Below are 16,120 nucleotides of genomic sequence, written 5' to 3' on the forward strand. Positions count from 1 at the left end.
TCACGACATTAAAGTTGGTGGGACCAGGACCCCGCGTCAGACGACAGCACGATTTTGTAGCAACCGGAGCTAATCGGCGGGGCAGCAAGGCACGTTCACTAAGGGCAATTAATTCTAGGTCGGATTTCTTTCCTGCGCTTGAAGGAATTCCCTTCCGATGAGAACCATACCAACACAACCAGCGGCATCATGATGTCTGCACAGCTTCAAGCGTCGGCCTCGCCATCGGGGGCCGGCTCGGCTTCCGCTTCCCAGCAGCCCTCGTCCACAGCAACCACAGCTACGTCACCGGCCGAGAACCTCGCCGCCAAGAGCAAGAGTCCCTACATCCTGTCGCAGAAGGACAGCAGCATCCACTGGCAGCTCTTCGACACCGATGCTGTCCAGCGTGCCAAGGCCGAGGACAAGCTGATCTTCTTGCACGTGGGCTACAGTGCCTCGCATTGTAAGTAGTTGTGTGGCGTATGGCCTTCAGGTCGGGTCTGTTGTCCGCGTCTGGAATCGCAGCTAGCTAATCAAGGCAATGTTTCTCTACCTAGTCTGCTCCTTGACCGTACAAGAGTCGTTTACGAACAGCGCCGTCATCAACTCGCTCAATAGCCACTTCGTGCCCATCATCGTCGACCGAGAAGAGCGCCCAGACCTCGACACCATCTACACGAGCTACATCCACTCCCTCAATAGCGCTGCGGGATACCCTATCAATGTCTTCCTGACGCCCGACCTCCAGCCCGTTTTTGGTGGCACATACTTCCCCGGACCCGGCACGCATTCGGCCGATACCGCCGTCGACGACACCCCAGACACACCCGACTTCCTCGCCGTCCTCCTCCGGATGCGGTCTGCATGGGACGACAAGGGTGACAGGGCACGCCTCTACTCTGATGGAAACTCTAGTCTCGAAGCGCTCCGCAAGTTCATGAGCGAAGGAACCTTGGGCCCTAACGATCCCCAGGGTCCCGCCCAGTCGGGCACCGTCGAGCTTGGAGAGCTGGATCTCGACCACGTCGAGGAGGCCTACGGGCACATGTCCCAGACTTTTGATTACACCTACGGCGGCTTCCTGCACATGCCCAACGCGGCTCCGCCCACTTTTCTGTCTGGTCGGGTCGACGTAGCGCAGCTGGAGGAGACCTTTGAGTACATTAAGAAGACACCCAGATTCACGACGCCCTCAAAGCTCTCCTTCTTGCTCAAAGCCAACCTCTTCCCCCAAGCGGTTAAGGATGTAGTGGGAAGTGATCTTTGTCTTCAGGCCACCAACTTCGGTGTCCAGACCCTCCTGTCCATCATCCGTGGAGGTATTCGCGATCACGTGGGAGGAGGAATCCATCACTACTCCAAAACCCGCGATTGGTCGCTGCCTTCATTTGAGAAGATTCTTGCCGACAATGCACTCCTCCTCGGCGTATTTCTCGATGCTTGGACCGGTTTCAAGACCGGAGATAGCTCGGGCATGCCCAAGACGCCGGTGATGGACGACTTTGGTAGCATGATTTTGGAGCTGGCCGATTATCTGATCACGGCCCCGATTTTGCAGGAGCATGGAGGCTTGGCGGCGAGCGAGGCGGCCGATTCGCGCAACAAGAGAGGCGATCGGGCCATGCGTAACGGCGCTTATTATCTGTGGACCCGCAAGGAGTTTGACACTGTCTTGGGGGATGAGCGGCAAAGCACCGTGGCCGCGGCCCATTGGAACGTCAAGGAGCACGGAAACGTCGATAGTAGTGATGATCCGCATGACGAATATCTTAACCAGAACGTCCTGCGCGTGGTCAAGAGCATGGCGGATCTGGCGGCACAATTCAGCATCACTGAAGAGGAAGCCGCCCGTCTGGTGGATTCGGCGCGGACGAAGCTGCGAGCACACCGCGAAAAGGAGCGCATTCGACCTTCGCTGGACGCCAAGGTGGTGGCTGCCTACAACGGCATGGCCATTGCCTCACTGTCGCGCGCGAGCAAGGCCTGCCAGACCCTTGGTCTTGGCAGCCCGGAGAAGGGTGCTCGGTATCTGAAGGTTGCCCAGGACGCCGCCGCGTTTGTGAAGAAGGAACTTTGGGACTCGAAAACGAACACACTGTATCGGATGTACTACGGAGGCGGCCGGGCCGAGACCAAGGCCTTTGCCGAGGACTACGCCTTCCTGATCCAGGGCGTTCTTGAGCTGTCGCAGGCTACAGCAGACGAGTCTTTGGTCGAGTGGGCGCAGCAGCTCCAGGAGGCCCAGCTCAAGCTCTTCTACGACTATCCCCTGCAGGGCAGTAGCGAGCGCCGGGCCGGCTGCGGTGGGTTCTACTCGACGGCCGAGGACGCACCGCACATCCTGCTGCGGGTCAAGGACGCCATGGATACCACCCAGCCGTCCACCAACGCTGTGTCGACCTCGAACCTGCTGCGTCTGGCGGCGGCGCGGGCAGGGGCGGCGACGCAGCAGTACCGCGGGCTGGCCAAGGAGACGATCAACGCCTTCGAGCCCGAGATGCTGCAGTACCCGTACCTCTTCCCGGGCCTGCTGTCTTTGGTCATTCACTTGCGGCTTGGGACTTCGGATCGGTCGTGATTAAGGGGGTATGGGTAGGATATCATCGACGAGGTTCCTCATCTTGTTTCCTCTAACTTGGTGAATTTGGCTTCTTTACTTTCTTTCCTTCTTCTTATCATTTTGGGGGTCTCGCATTGACGATGAAATGAAATGAATTGTTTATGACATGGCGTGGAGGACGGCATTGAAATCAGGATTCTCCCTACTTTACATATTAGAGGAGTTTTTGGGTCGTTGGAGTATAGTAGCACATATGAATCAACACCTTAACATGAGGATTACCAAGTTACGTGAGCCATACCATCCGGTTCTTAACAGATGCAGGCGATGATGATGTGGGCCAAAAGGGTTGGTTTGGTTGGTGGTGGTGCTGGCCACTGGCTTTGCTTGTATTGGGCACATCACGTGTGGGGTTTTAATTCTAGTGAGGTCGACATCGAGTACTGATCGAAGCCAGCTGCGAATGGAGCATCGTTCAAAACAGATCAAATCAAATCAAAAAACGAACAGACGGCGGGATGACGTCAGTCGCCCGTCTTGAAATGTAACAGCACGTGCGATACCACAGAGAAGACAACATCACATTGCACTGAACTATATCTCATTTTCATCAATTGAACCTGATCGAAACCCATCCGACCCGCCAACACCCCCACTTCACATCATCATGGCTCTCAAGACTCTTTCCGCCAAAGCGGCCGCCGCCCTGGACAAGGAGCTTATGAGCACGGGTGCCTTCTCCATCGACCAGCTCATGGAACTGGCCGGGCTCTCCGTGTCCCAGGTCGTCTATCGCGTGCATCCGCTGGACAAGGGCAGCCGAGTTCTGGTGGCTTGCGGTCCGGGAAACAATGGCAAGCTGCTCCCCGGGTAGAGAAGCTGTTCGCAGAGCTTACATGCATTGTATTTAGGCGGTGACGGTCTGGTAGCAGCTCGCCATTTGCGACACTACGGCTACCAGCCCACCATCTACTACCCGAAGCGCAGCAAGAGTGATCTGTACCAGGTGAGTCGCACCGATTGGATTGCCTTGAAGCCTTGCGAAGAATGCTTTTGATTATCATGTCTGAGCAGCAAGCGCAAACATATTATCTTTCCCCCCGAGTCGTATATGCATACATGTTCTCGTGTATTATGCTATCCCATATGTATTACCCAGTCATGTATTCATCCACTCGTGGTCACGGACATTCCTCCAAGATGTGGCCAGACACATCACCACACCGAACCATCTGATAGGACCGTCCATGGCTGACCAGCTCAATGCCAGCGATTGGCCAAGCAACTCGAGGATCTCGATGTCCCATTTGTCGAAGACTTCCCCTCGGCGCTGAAGTCCACCGACCATGTCGTTGACGCTATCTTCGGTGCGTGATGTTGTGTCTTGGTTTCGCAAAAGTTCAAAGAGATCCCCCCAAACAGCTGACAGTGTTCGTATTATCCTCGTTCTCTAGGCTTCAGTTTCTCAGGCGAAGTTCGTGAACCGTTCCCGGCCGTAATCAAGGCCCTCGAGGAGACCAAGTTGCCCGTCACTTCTGTCGATGCGCCGTCGTCCTGGAATATCGAAGAGGGCCCTCCCAAGTCCGGCGTGGGCAGTTCCTTCATGCCCGAGTTCCTCATCAGCCTGACGGCACCGAAGCCGCTGGTGAAGCACTTCCACGGTCGTCATTTTGTCGGAGGACGGTGAGTGTGCTCGTATCTCTTGGGGCCCAGTCTGCTATTCCACAGAAACCTCCGTCTAATGTGTCGCAGATTTGTTTCGCCGTCGATTGCCAAGAAGTATGACTTTGAGGTGCCCGAGTATCAAGGACTGGACCAAATTGCCGAGACCAGTCCCACCGGCCAAAAGCTCTAGATGCTGCGGATGACCATGGCGCATAGCTGGCGGCCTTTCGGTGCGAACCCGGGCTGGTGTTTTCGCTGTGGTCATATCACCTGGCAGCCTCCCGTACGACTGTAGGGGCAGACAGGACTTGGACACTGGCCTTCGTTCATCTCCATGGTGACTATGGTGGCGCCCAAGGGGCAAATGAGAAGCGGCGGGTGGAAGGCATCACAGAAGCGGACGTAGACCAAATACCTCTTTCCGCAGACAGGGCATTCGGCCGTGTGCTCAGTGCACATGAATAGCTGTCAAGCTAGCAAGCAACAGCGACAGGGTTCGACGTTGGGAAGAGAAGGTCGTCTCTTGCAAGGGAGGGAGTCGACATCCAAGGTAGAAGGGGCATAACAGCAGAGAGCGATGTGGGAAATGTGGCTGATGTGGTTATGGCTAAACGTGGCTTCAACTTATATGCTGCCCCCCTGGCCAGGCTCTGTCAGACGTGACGTTGACGTTTGCAAATGGAGCCGAGGGTACCGTCGAACGGGGTACGGAAACGGTATTGATGCCTGTGCGTGGGCGTAAGTGTGGGTGTTGTGCTGTATGTATTGGTGGTAAGTGACAGTGGGTGAAGGGACAGACAGCCAGTCAGTAAATTTCGCCACAAACCGCAGCAACGACCCCCAACCGACAGACACTGCGCTTCAGCTTGCAGCTTCTTGTTGCCGCGTACGTAACAGAACCCCGTGGAGACGACGTTGCTTCTGCTATTCTTCCATGTGGCGAGGCCCGAGGATACACTGGCCAGACACGCAAAGCGAAAGGCGAGAAGACGGAGGAAGAGACATTCTGATTCCAAAAGCACGCAGCAGCAGAATTACCGGAAGGGTAGGTAGGTACTTACTGGCTTAGCTGAACGGTCGACAATTCTGCTACTACTACTGCCGCTGCTGCTTCTGCTGCTGCTGTACCTCTCTTTTGGCCGTCTCGCTTTCAGTTGGCCTTTTTCTGCGAAAGTGAGCGGTCGGAGCAAATGCTCCTTGGAAGTGCTGATTGGCAGGGGGGCGGGTTTAGCTTGACCTCAGAATCTCAGAGACAGCGGGTCCCGTCACAGTGGGCGTTTCTCCCTTCAGTTCAGTCTCCTTCAGTCCCTTCTTTTACTCTAGCGTCTAGCCCTCTTTCTAACAAACAGGACAGTACTCAGTACTCGGACACTCACCACTTTCTTCTTTTTTTCTCCTTCTTTTTCTTTTCTGATCGGGCTAAATGATCCCGAACAAATATACATAGATGGGGTTGACGATCCCCTGGAGCTCGATTTGCTTGACGTAATTGCATGGGCTTCGACTTACCTATTGGCCCTAGCTATTTCCCCGAACTCTCCTTCGGCATTTGTCTTGCTATTTAGGAGCTTTGGATCGTCTCTCAGCATTGCATTATTCGGCAGGCTGAGCAGTTTGTTTTGGAGCGGGTACTGGAGGTGGTATCCCATACATACGTAGACTCCTCCTTTGCTGACCTGAATTTATGGCATGGGTGTCTTGCTGCCGAGCATATGATCCTGATCAGAAGGCCCAGAGAAAGTTTGTTAGTGATGGCCCCTGGCACTTGGAAACTGCGAGACTCTTCGATAAGCATCTGCTACCACACGCTTCACGCCCGCGACAGCTTCTCGACTTAGTCAGTCACCCCGCCGCAGGTGGAAGAAGACACGCTGAGCTAGGGTAACGGTGTTATTATGCCACCCATCGCCAATTGACTCGGTACCTACCTCATATACGCTGCACCCTGGTCCGGAGTCAAAAGCCCCCTGGACCCCTCCATGGCTACTTGACCCCTCTATCTTGCAGGTACCCTGTGCCTACCTAGACTGAAGTCTAGAAGCGTCGTTGTGATAGCCTCATCCTCCCACTCCCAGTCAGCAGTACAGATGTACATATGTAGCAGGAATTGGGTGGTGCGATTTCAGCCAGTGTCTAAAACCTTTCGTACTCGGAGTCACTCGGAATGCTTACTCCTTACTACCCCACGTCTTGAGCTAGTGAAGAAGATGTTGTTCGCAGTTAGATCTGAGCGAAAAGTTGAAGAAGGACCAAATCCACTGGCGGAGCTTTTCGTCCCCCAGGCGCGCAAAGTCCTTCATTACGCAGGTGACCTGGTATGTACATAGGTGAGTAAGTGAGTGAGATCACCAACCTAATAGTAGCAACCAAGTCTGCGCGCAGAGACGCGCCCGCACGCTGTTCGCGTGGATGATGAGATCCGACAAGCCCACTTGACGATATCCATATCCATGTATAGGTGTGATTAACCCTACCTATCGTCGTCCCTAGTGTTTTTTTTCGGGGCCCTATACCCCTCCGCCCCTCTCTATCAAACGATCCGTCCTCGCAATCTTGAATAGGTATACATGTTCACCGACTTGAATATGTACGAGTGCCATAGCAACATGTTACCTACAAGTGGCGTGACTTGGGGAGATAACCTGCCAGCCTGCCCGCACATCTTGCTAGCTAGACATGCATTCGATTTCTATTTCCGGTGAGACTGCGTTCAGCAACACAGTTCCATCATCCGACTGTCTGACTGACAGCCTGACTACTTACTGGCTGGCCGTTTCTGCTCCCCAGCCTTTTTCGCGCATGCAGCAACAGCGGCCAACTCGACCCCTACATAGGCCGGCCCCCACCATCGAGTCAATAAAGATGCATGACTTACTGATTTATTGTATGCAGGCCAATTTCTGACTGCAAGCATGCTTCCGCTCATGTATCCGCCTCGCTTGGCGTGCCTGGGCCCTTGAAACCCCGCGATGGCTCTTGCTTCGGACGGCTGCTACCATCGTGACTTTTCTAGTGGTTGATGCGGGAAGCGAGGGACGGACACCGATTGCCCCTGCCCTCGCGGCCCCCGTCGTATCCGAGTCCGGAGTAAACTATAGGCGTCTTCAGTCGCATTGCCTACATACACCAGTATAGTATTTACTCTCCTCCTGTTCCTTCGGAGGTCGCAACGGCGCCATTTGCAAATCATTCCAATCGCTCAGCTCAGCCAGTCGAAACGGCGAAAAGCATACACTCCTACCTCTCATGCGTCTCCGCCACGGCACACGATGCGACGACACCGCTTAACACGTGCCGGATAAAACGGGTCGATGCAGTTGGTGGCTGGAGTAACCCGACATAGTGCCTAGCCTTTCAATGAAACGATTGAGGGGGGTGCGGTCCGGGGGCGGAAACAGATTGTCTGGAGAGCGGAAGTCCCCAAATACCAAACGGCTGGACTGCCAGAGTGCGTTTCGTAACATCTTAAGAGGAGCCGTTTTTACCGGATTTCGAACATATCGTAAGGTACGGAGAGGGATCCTCAACGTATGGGCGGGTACTGAGAGACCCTGCCAAGCAAACGTTCTCCGTGCCCCCTCCAACAGTAAGTTGTATTTTATGTATATTGTTTACTCAGTACTTCATGCAGGACACCGCGGTCAATCCCAATACATCTTGACTCTTATTCCTGCTGCCGTTGGCCAAGCGCCAGGCTTGGTCCCGAACCAGCGAAGCACATCCGTCCCGCTGTTCTGGGACGCCCTATTCCCCGCCAGGAATGGGCATTGGCTCGTCTCTCTGGTATAATCCATGCATTATGGTGTATTAATAATCCAGATACAACCTACCGCCCACAAGGGCTGTCGTATATGCGTCATTATCACATTTCTTCCAACCTAGCGACGTCTATCCGCGTACTGTTGACGTACTTTGTACCGGAATGATACATTATCTTGGTCTTAATTCATGGATGGGACTCACCAATACCATGCTCGCTCTGCATCGTCCACATCATGATCATCTTCGACACCACCAAAGAACCACGAGGCTGTGCTGTGTAACCGAAGGTACAATGTCATGAAGGACGTCGTTCCCGTTTGCCACCCTTCACGTGCCTGCCGGCGACATATATGCATGCAGATCCCTTTCCAGCCACCCGAGTTCTAGAACTCCCCAAAGGCGGTCTTCCCGTGGCACCTCGGGGCTTGCAGGATGCGGCCGCCCTGGCGATCTTGGCTCGCTTCGGGATTTGGGTGATGCAAGACTTGCCTTTGGCCGTGGCTGGGTAGCTTGTCTTGTCTCTGAGAGACTCTCATCACATATGTACTCCCCGCGGCGCGCCAGGACTGGTTCCCGGCTCCCCCTGCGCGTCAAGAAATGAGAAAATGCCATGCCGCCACAACCGGTGTCGCCACAGTGGCTGTGATGCTTGTCTCAATGGCATTTTGTCTTGGCTTGGGGACGTTGCGTCGCGTCCTTAGCGTGAAGAAGCGATATCGATCCAGCTGTCAGGCCTCACTCCCTCGTCCCTGCCTGTGTTGAGCCACGTACGTACGTCGCATGGGTCTCCATATTCGTCCCTGTTCGTCGCAAATCGTCAAACACTGATGTCAATCATCACCACATGGCGTCGCATCTCTCATCTTAGCGGTATGGTTGGGCGACGGCGAGAGCCACAGCAATCCTTGGCCGACCCGAGAAAATGATCCCACGCCTGACTCGCAACCTTTCGTCCGGTGTTTTCGGGATTCTCCTTGCTCGTCTACGCTGTCGCCTACCTTCTGGCTCTTTCCAGAAAGGCGTAACGTCAGCTGGATAGCCTTGATTGTCGTTGGGACGACATGTGGCCCAACAGCAGCGGCAGCAAAGGCGAGGGTATGCATAGTATGCCTCCCTTGCAGCCTGCCACGTTTCGCGCCCGCATCACTTCCAGTCCCGTCATGCTGTCAAACGAATCATGTTTGGCCGGGAAGGGAGGCACGGCTAACTCCATGTCTTCGGAATTTGTCGTCGTCTCCAGCCGGTTTATCTGTACAGAGAGGGGCGGAGGACGAGACTTTTTACTGTCGTTATGGAGCTCTTTGCTGATCTCTCCTACACATGAAAAATATGATGGGGAAACCCCTTACCACGTGTCATCCCGTACGGCGAAACACTTGCTCTATCCGAGACTTCGGGCGCGCCGTCTCGGTTATCATGATCGCATCAGAGACTCAGCGAGATCGTATGTATGCACCCCTGTACTCGATGGCAGATTCGCACGCGGGGTGATATGTGTGCCATGGCTTGCAATACTCTATGTACAGCTATCTATTACGCCTTCTTGTGTACCTCTCTACCAGACAGGCAATGTGCACCAAATAGCAACTCGTTGACTTTGCCAGATCGAAACATGAAAGAAGGGATCACGAAATCCGATGCATATCTGATGCATACCCAATGACCACAGTTGAGAAGCAAATGCTGAACGAATCATTTTCGTCCCTATCCACCACGTGACGGACGACGGCCTCGACCCCATGACGGCGGCGGGGCGGCCCAGTCGTCGCTGGCACTTCTCGGCGCAATATTTGAGGACTTTGCTGAGCCTCCGCTGTTGTTGGTCAGTGCTGCACTGTAACTTCGCTTCGGCTTGTTGAGCGTGACAGCAGCCTCGGCGACGGGCTCATTGCTGTCTTCTTTCTTCTCCACGGCGCTTGAAGAAGACGCGCCGGGTTTTAGACTGCCATCGGTGATAGATGCTCTAGGGGTCTCTGGTGTCTTCTTTGTCGTCGTGGAGGCGGGTACGGGAGAACCAGAAGGCTCCGTGAAATAAGCACGGCCGATGGTAACCGAGCCCTGGCGGGATGCTTGATTGCTGGCCTTGGGTTTTTTGCTGGATGCGCTATCTTCCTTCTGCTGTTTCTGCTTCGTCCCCGAGTCCTTCTTGAACGAAGGAGCGGGTGTCACAACTTCGTGCGCCTTCAGCGTGCTCATAGGCGGGAGGAGAGACATCTGCTGTTCTTCATGCTCTGAGCCGTGAGCCACGGTGGCCCAACTTCGCATTATGGGCTTGGGCGGTCGGTCGCTGCTCGGCGTCATCTCAGTTCGACGCGATCTAGAGGCTGCAGGTGTAGACGGAGGCTTTGCTGCAGCTTTCTTCAGCGAGGGGAACTCGCTCTCGCTTGATTCTGCAGTGGGAGCCAAACTCTGGACAGAAGGGCTTCCTGTCTCCGGCTGGGGAGCAGGGACGGTGGACAATGCGGGCGACGGCAATGTTGCACCTTGTGCGCCTGTCGCCGAGGAGCTTCCCAGAACGGGTGTGGTCGGAGTACGCACATCGTTATCTTGTGAGTGAGCCGGCGTGCCCGGAACATCCGGGGTACGGGGACGGGAAGGGGGGCGTGAACTGATGTCCGAGACCGACGAGGATGCCTTTGACTTCTTTTTCCTCTTTGCATTCCCCTTTCCCTTATCCTGCATCAACGGCCCCGACCAGCTGTTCGGTGTTCCAGGTCGTCCTTGAGGATAGAATGGGGCCTTTGACGGATCTAAAATCGAGGCGCTTGCGGCTGCAGCTCTTGACGATTGACCAAAAACGGAACTGGCTGCACTTCCTTCTCTCTCCTTCCCTTTGTCAGTGCCTGGAGCATTCGCACCTGCGCCACGGTAGCTAGACAGGGCCTCGTCAATGCGATGCTGCTGAGATACAAACTCGAGCGTCCGGTCAATACCAGAATCAGAAACGGCCTTTTCCTGAGGGCTGGAGGTGGTAGCAGCAAGATCAAGGGATGCTTCACTGTGCAGTTGGTTTACTGCTGGACTCTTAGCTGCGGATCGCAGACTCTCGAGGGATGATGCTGTGTGGCTGCGCGTCAACGGCGAAGCCTGACGCGAGATACGAGGTGCGATGATGGAGAGGCCTGTCGAAGTGTATAGGGGGTGTTGTTGGTGGCGCGAGGTACATGTTGCTGGCCATGGTGCGGCTGCCCTCGAGGAACTGGTTCGTTCTCCGGTACTGCCTCGAGTTGAGTTGATGGCTGCTGAACGGGCCGAGGCGACTGAAGAGGCAATGCCTGATGTTGAGTTGTCGGCTGGCGCTGCTGCGGCCGACTTGGGGTTGAATTATCCAGGTCAATAGTTGGGACGAACTGGGCGCAGGGTCGTTGGCCAACATACTGGCCGTTGGCGTCGTAGGTATCCACGAATCCGAATTCACCGTAGTCGAGCCGTACGTGCTCGGGGAAAAGCCAACATTGCTCAGGCGCGACTATCTTGAAGCTGAATATCATTGACCTCGGGCAAGCCAGGAATGGAGGTCGAAAATACTCGCAGTATAGAGTATGGCCTGGGTAACCAAGTTGGCAGGTATTGCACATGTGGTACTCAATGACACACATCTTGAGACAAGTGAAAGGGGAACGAGGGTAAGGGGGAACAGGTGCCTCAGATGGCGATGATTGTATGCTGTCAGTAGGAACGATCTAGAAACACCTGGCGATATCGATACTGGTCATGCTTGTCTGTTGACGACATGGGCAGGTCAGGGAATCTCGATATGGTATCAATACTGGTCCTGCTTGTCTGGCGACAACAAGGCCAGGTCTTTAATGACAACGACGACGTGCCTAGGGTTGCAACCTGGTCAGATCAGGGATGTGACAAAGGGCGCGGTGGTGTGAACATTGTCAAGCAACCAAAATGTTTGCATCTGGAATATTTGGGAAAACTTACCTTTTGATTTCCTTGTGGGAAGTTATGTGTCAGATCAGTCACCTACCATGAACCCTCGGAAGGAAAACAACGTGTTGACCTCTTGGACAGAAGAGAAGGAAAGGAAGATGCACAGACGAAGTGCAGAGGTTTGCCGCTCTTCTCAGAGCCACTACAGGAGATGATTGTGGTTGATGTGGTCAGTTGAATACCATCCCAGAGCGGGTGCCTAGGGGATCAGGCGATAAGCGTGGAAGACAGGCAGGATGAAGACCTGGATAGTGTCATTCATCCATTCATTCAGGGCATTCATTCACCTGGGTGGATCTGCGTATAAACCACACACTAACCAACGCGTCTTGACGCGTTTGGCTGCGTGCCTGCCTGCATTCGCTGATTTCGACTCTTCGCTATCGCCATCCACTGTACGGCAGGGCAGGAGCGATGGGATCAAATTCATAGCGACAGCGAGGTGACATACCCCTTTTAATCGTGGGGTACGCGACCTCGAGGTCCTATAACACTTTGTCACTCTGCTTAGCTACCTGCTTCCTTCCATTCACTGACGGCGACCCTACACAATTGATATCTACACCACTGCACGAGGAAGGAACGATGGGATAATTTCAAGCGCGAGGTATACGACAAAGAGACCACGAATTCCTCACGGATGCCGGCTCTGAAGAACAGCATATGGGCAAGAACAATTCAATGACATTAATCGCGGGGTATTGCGACAGCAAGGTCACTAACCCCTTTGGCTGTCTGCTTACCCTCCCTGAGATCGCTGTTTATCTGATGATATTCAAACTACGGGTTTGAGGGGTTAAATATCGTTGATCGCAGGGTATGGGGACAGGAAAGTCCCGTTTCCTCTCACGTCACCAACCGCAGGATAGCGACAGCCAGGTCGTAGCCCGTTATTCCCGACTGCCCAGCTTCGCGAGGGTATGATGAGCGATTCATCAGCATCAAAGCTAGAACAATGCCCATCCACTCAGCCTGATCAGGTCAGGTAATATCCAATTTCATCAATCGTGGGGTATCGCGACTGACGCCACAAACCCCTTTCTCCTCGAAGTGCAAGTTGATGAGCACCAGTGATTGACTTGGTAGTATCGGTCCTAGAAAATTGCCTAGAGGCTTTGATAAGAGTTAAACTGGTACTCCTAAACTAAAGTATTTGCAGGATTGAATATCCCGAAAGGATCTTTCATGGTCGGCTTGGGCACCTTTGTAGAACTGGGACTCTCTGAATGGCTTCAAGTGTGATGCTCCTACTACTCACCTTCCGGTTCAAGAGACTGTCGCTTGGTACATATGGTATGGCTAGAATGCTGGTGAACAATGGGAAATTCATGCTGCCTACTGCCCTCTGTATCCGTCATAGCCCCTTTATGGGCACATCAAAGCGTGTGCAGTCGATATGCTGGGAATATTGGATGTTATCCAGATTCCCATCACGATGCAGATTCGCATCTCCGAGGCTACTTCCGCGGGCTTCTTTGATCTCTGCGTCCATTGGTGCGATAGGGCGCACGAGCTAGGCTTATCACATAGCGCCTGTAGCGCGCCTTGCAACGCCTGCAACGCCTGTAGGGCTAGCAGTTAGAGCCGCCGCCCGCCTGTGAGAGTCGCCAAGGGTTCATCTTCAGTGGCGCCACTACGAATTACCCCGCGGCAGTCTTCACCCCACCATCTATCCAGAAAGCGCGATCACGCCATGGGATTGGCTTGAATTGGTCATCAAAAGCCCATGGTCCGCGGATTCTGGGCTCCAAGGAAGACGTGATTGCGCCATCGCAACATTTTCTAACGTGGGGCAAAACTCCCTCACTCCTTGGTCAGCAACAAGAGTGAGTCTGTTGCCGACTCATGCGATCCCGGAGATGTCTAAGTCGAGAAATTGCCAGACTTTCCTAGGCTATCATGCCACTGTTCAACCCATATTTGACTCTAAGGTGACCCCTGAGTAGTAGCCTGGATCCTTCGGTTCTCTCTCATCTCTTCTCTTATCCTTGTCGCATCGTCGGTATTATCGTCACTGCTCCTGTCGCGGACTGCTACATTGAATTGTTAGCTAGCTCAAGCCGACGTCGCTTGAGTCTCTACCTGATCTGAGATTCTTGAACTGACCTGCACCGACATTGTGGTCTGCTGGTGTTGCTGGACTAGTTGGCGCAAAAGAAGATCAAGAAGGACTGCACCAAAGCTGGTTACAATGGCGAGCCATATTTCCTTACTTACGACGACTGACGCTCGATCACACATCCATCTGATCGTGGGTTCGAATCCCCTCGCTGCTTCCCGCTGCGCCCAGTCTTTGCCGTCGGTGCATGCCCGCTTCTAATTGCGCCAGCTGAGGCAGAGGTGCATTATGCCCTGCAAAAGAGAATAGACACAGACGAGGTGAAATGGGTGAAGAAGTCGTTCGAAAACAACGACGCGTTGACCCTGGGGCGCGCAGATCTGGCGGGCGTCGTAGACGCCGTGTTTGTGACATCAGGGCCCCGCGATCCGCAGAGTAAGGATTCACCGTATACCCCCATTGCTTGAATGTGTTCATTGGGACTAACCTCGGTCACTGAAGGCGCACATATATCGAGTTTCTGCAAGCGAAATCGCATTCCCGTCAATGTCGTTGATTCACCTCAATTATCGACCTTTAGCCTCCTTTCCACTCACACCGACGGCCCCTTACAAATCGGCGTCACGACAAACGGCCGCGGCTGCAAGTTGGCTTCCCGAATCCGGCGCGAGATCGCCGCGTCTCTTCCTCAAGATCTGGGGGCAGCATGTTCACGACTGGGCGAGGCACGGAGGCGCATACAAGAAGAGGACCACTTGCTGCACTCGGCGCTGGCGGATGGGGGGGAGCTAGACGACTCCATCGACCAGACCGCCACCTTCAACAAGCTGGTGACCGAGGCGGATCTCGACGCCGCCAAGAACAGACGTATGCGGTGGCTAAGTCAGATATGCGAATACTGGCCCCTGAAACGCCTTGCGGCCGTTAGCGACGAAGATGTGGAAGGCATCCTGAAATCCTACGAGGGTATCAACGCCCCCGAGTCCATCGGTCGCCCTACTGGCAAATCCAGTCCGCTCGCCAACAGGGGTCGTGTTATTCTTGCTGGCTCCGGCCCAGGCCACCCAGATCTTTTGACCCAAGCCACACACAAGGCGATCCAGACCGCCGACCTCATCCTTGCCGACAAGCTGGTCCCCTCAGGGGTACTCGACCTGATCCCACGGCGCACCCCGGTTCATATTGCCCGAAAGTTCCCCGGCAACGCCGACGCGGCCCAGGAAGAGCTCCAGCAGATGGCCATCGCGGGCGTGCGCGAGGGTAAGACGGTGCTGCGCCTCAAGCAAGGAGATCCTTTTATATACGGCCGCGGCGGCGAGGAGGTCGCCTACTTCCGCCAGCATGGACTGGGCGACCGTGTCGTCATCTTGCCGGGAATCACCAGCGCCTTGTCGGCGCCGCTCTTCTCCGGAATCCCAGCCACGCAGCGCGACGTGTCAGACCAGGTACTCATCTGCACCGGAACAGGCAAGAAGGGGAAACCGCCGAGCCCGCCCGAGTACGTGGCCACACGGACTGTTGTCTTCCTCATGGCGCTGCATCGGATCGCCGCTTTGGTCGGGGAACTGACCGAATTCACGGATGTGGAGAAGGGTGTGGTTTCAGGGGAGGAGCAGTCTACTACGACTACCACACCTCCGAAGCGGGCGCTGTGGCCACGTGACACGCCGTGCGCCGTTATTGAGCGAGCCAGTTGCCCCGACCAGCGCGTCATCCGCACCACCCTGGCCCGCGTCGTCGAAGCCATCGAGCAAGAGGGCAGTCGGCCGCCGGGGCTCCTGGTCGTGGGCGGCGCCTGCGAGGCTCTGTACCAGCCCGAGAAAGGCCGGAGCTGGGTCGTGGAAGACGGCTTCGCGGGGATGGAGATCGGAGACCAGCAGTTGGACTTGGCGTTAGGAAGCCTCAACGGAACGGCGATTCCCGCGTAAGCGACATTTTTCTTCATAATGGTTGGAGTCCTTTCTGATCTCGATATGATATGCTGTCATCTTCAGTGCACTTTATACGGGGTTTGGTTTGGTGCATGGAACTGGCGAACGGGGTTTGGGGTAGATCGTGACAGTTTGTGCTGTTTGCATGAAACAGGCGTCGGATCATTTTGCATCCCGGTACATAGTCCAGAAATGGCCAGGAGTAATTAAGTCTGCCAT

General features: G+C 54.7%; 4 protein-coding genes across 4 annotated transcripts; 3 read left to right on the plus strand and 1 right to left on the minus strand.

Annotated features, from left to right (window-relative positions):
• Window positions 1-189: 189 nt before the first annotated feature.
• On the plus strand, window positions 190-2,560 carry PG998_011422 (uncharacterized protein; the record flags this gene model as incomplete). Its single annotated transcript, XM_066878238.1, has 2 exons — window positions 190-445; window positions 540-2,560. The coding sequence occupies 2 exons, from the start codon at window positions 190-192 to the stop codon at window positions 2,558-2,560; spliced, it is 2,277 nt and encodes a 758-aa protein (XP_066727292.1).
• Window positions 2,561-3,209: 649 nt separating this feature from the next.
• PG998_011423 (YjeF protein) lies at window positions 3,210-4,397 on the plus strand (the record flags this gene model as incomplete). Its single annotated transcript, XM_066878239.1, has 5 exons — window positions 3,210-3,381; window positions 3,454-3,548; window positions 3,813-3,909; window positions 3,997-4,225; window positions 4,295-4,397. 5 exons carry the CDS (start codon window positions 3,210-3,212, stop codon window positions 4,395-4,397), a joined length of 696 nt encoding a protein of 231 aa, XP_066727293.1.
• Window positions 4,398-9,673: 5,276 nt separating this feature from the next.
• On the minus strand, window positions 9,674-11,568 carry PG998_011424 (uncharacterized protein; the record flags this gene model as incomplete). The annotated part of the gene is made up of 2 exons (XM_066878240.1): window positions 9,674-11,281; window positions 11,344-11,568. 2 exons carry the CDS (start codon window positions 11,566-11,568, stop codon window positions 9,674-9,676), a joined length of 1,833 nt encoding a protein of 610 aa, XP_066727294.1.
• A 2,534-nt stretch (window positions 11,569-14,102) lies between these two features.
• Window positions 14,103-15,898, plus strand: PG998_011425 (uroporphyrin-III; the record flags this gene model as incomplete). The annotated part of the gene is made up of 3 exons (XM_066878241.1): window positions 14,103-14,166; window positions 14,241-14,405; window positions 14,472-15,898. 3 exons carry the CDS (start codon window positions 14,103-14,105, stop codon window positions 15,896-15,898), a joined length of 1,656 nt encoding a protein of 551 aa, XP_066727295.1.
• Window positions 15,899-16,120: the final 222 nt, after the last annotated feature.

This window comes from Apiospora kogelbergensis (assembly GCF_038363985.1).
Source record: "Apiospora kogelbergensis strain CBS 113332 chromosome Unknown utg000007l_segment0_segment0, whole genome shotgun sequence".
Classification (NCBI taxonomy): domain Eukaryota; kingdom Fungi; phylum Ascomycota; class Sordariomycetes; order Amphisphaeriales; family Apiosporaceae; genus Apiospora; species Apiospora kogelbergensis.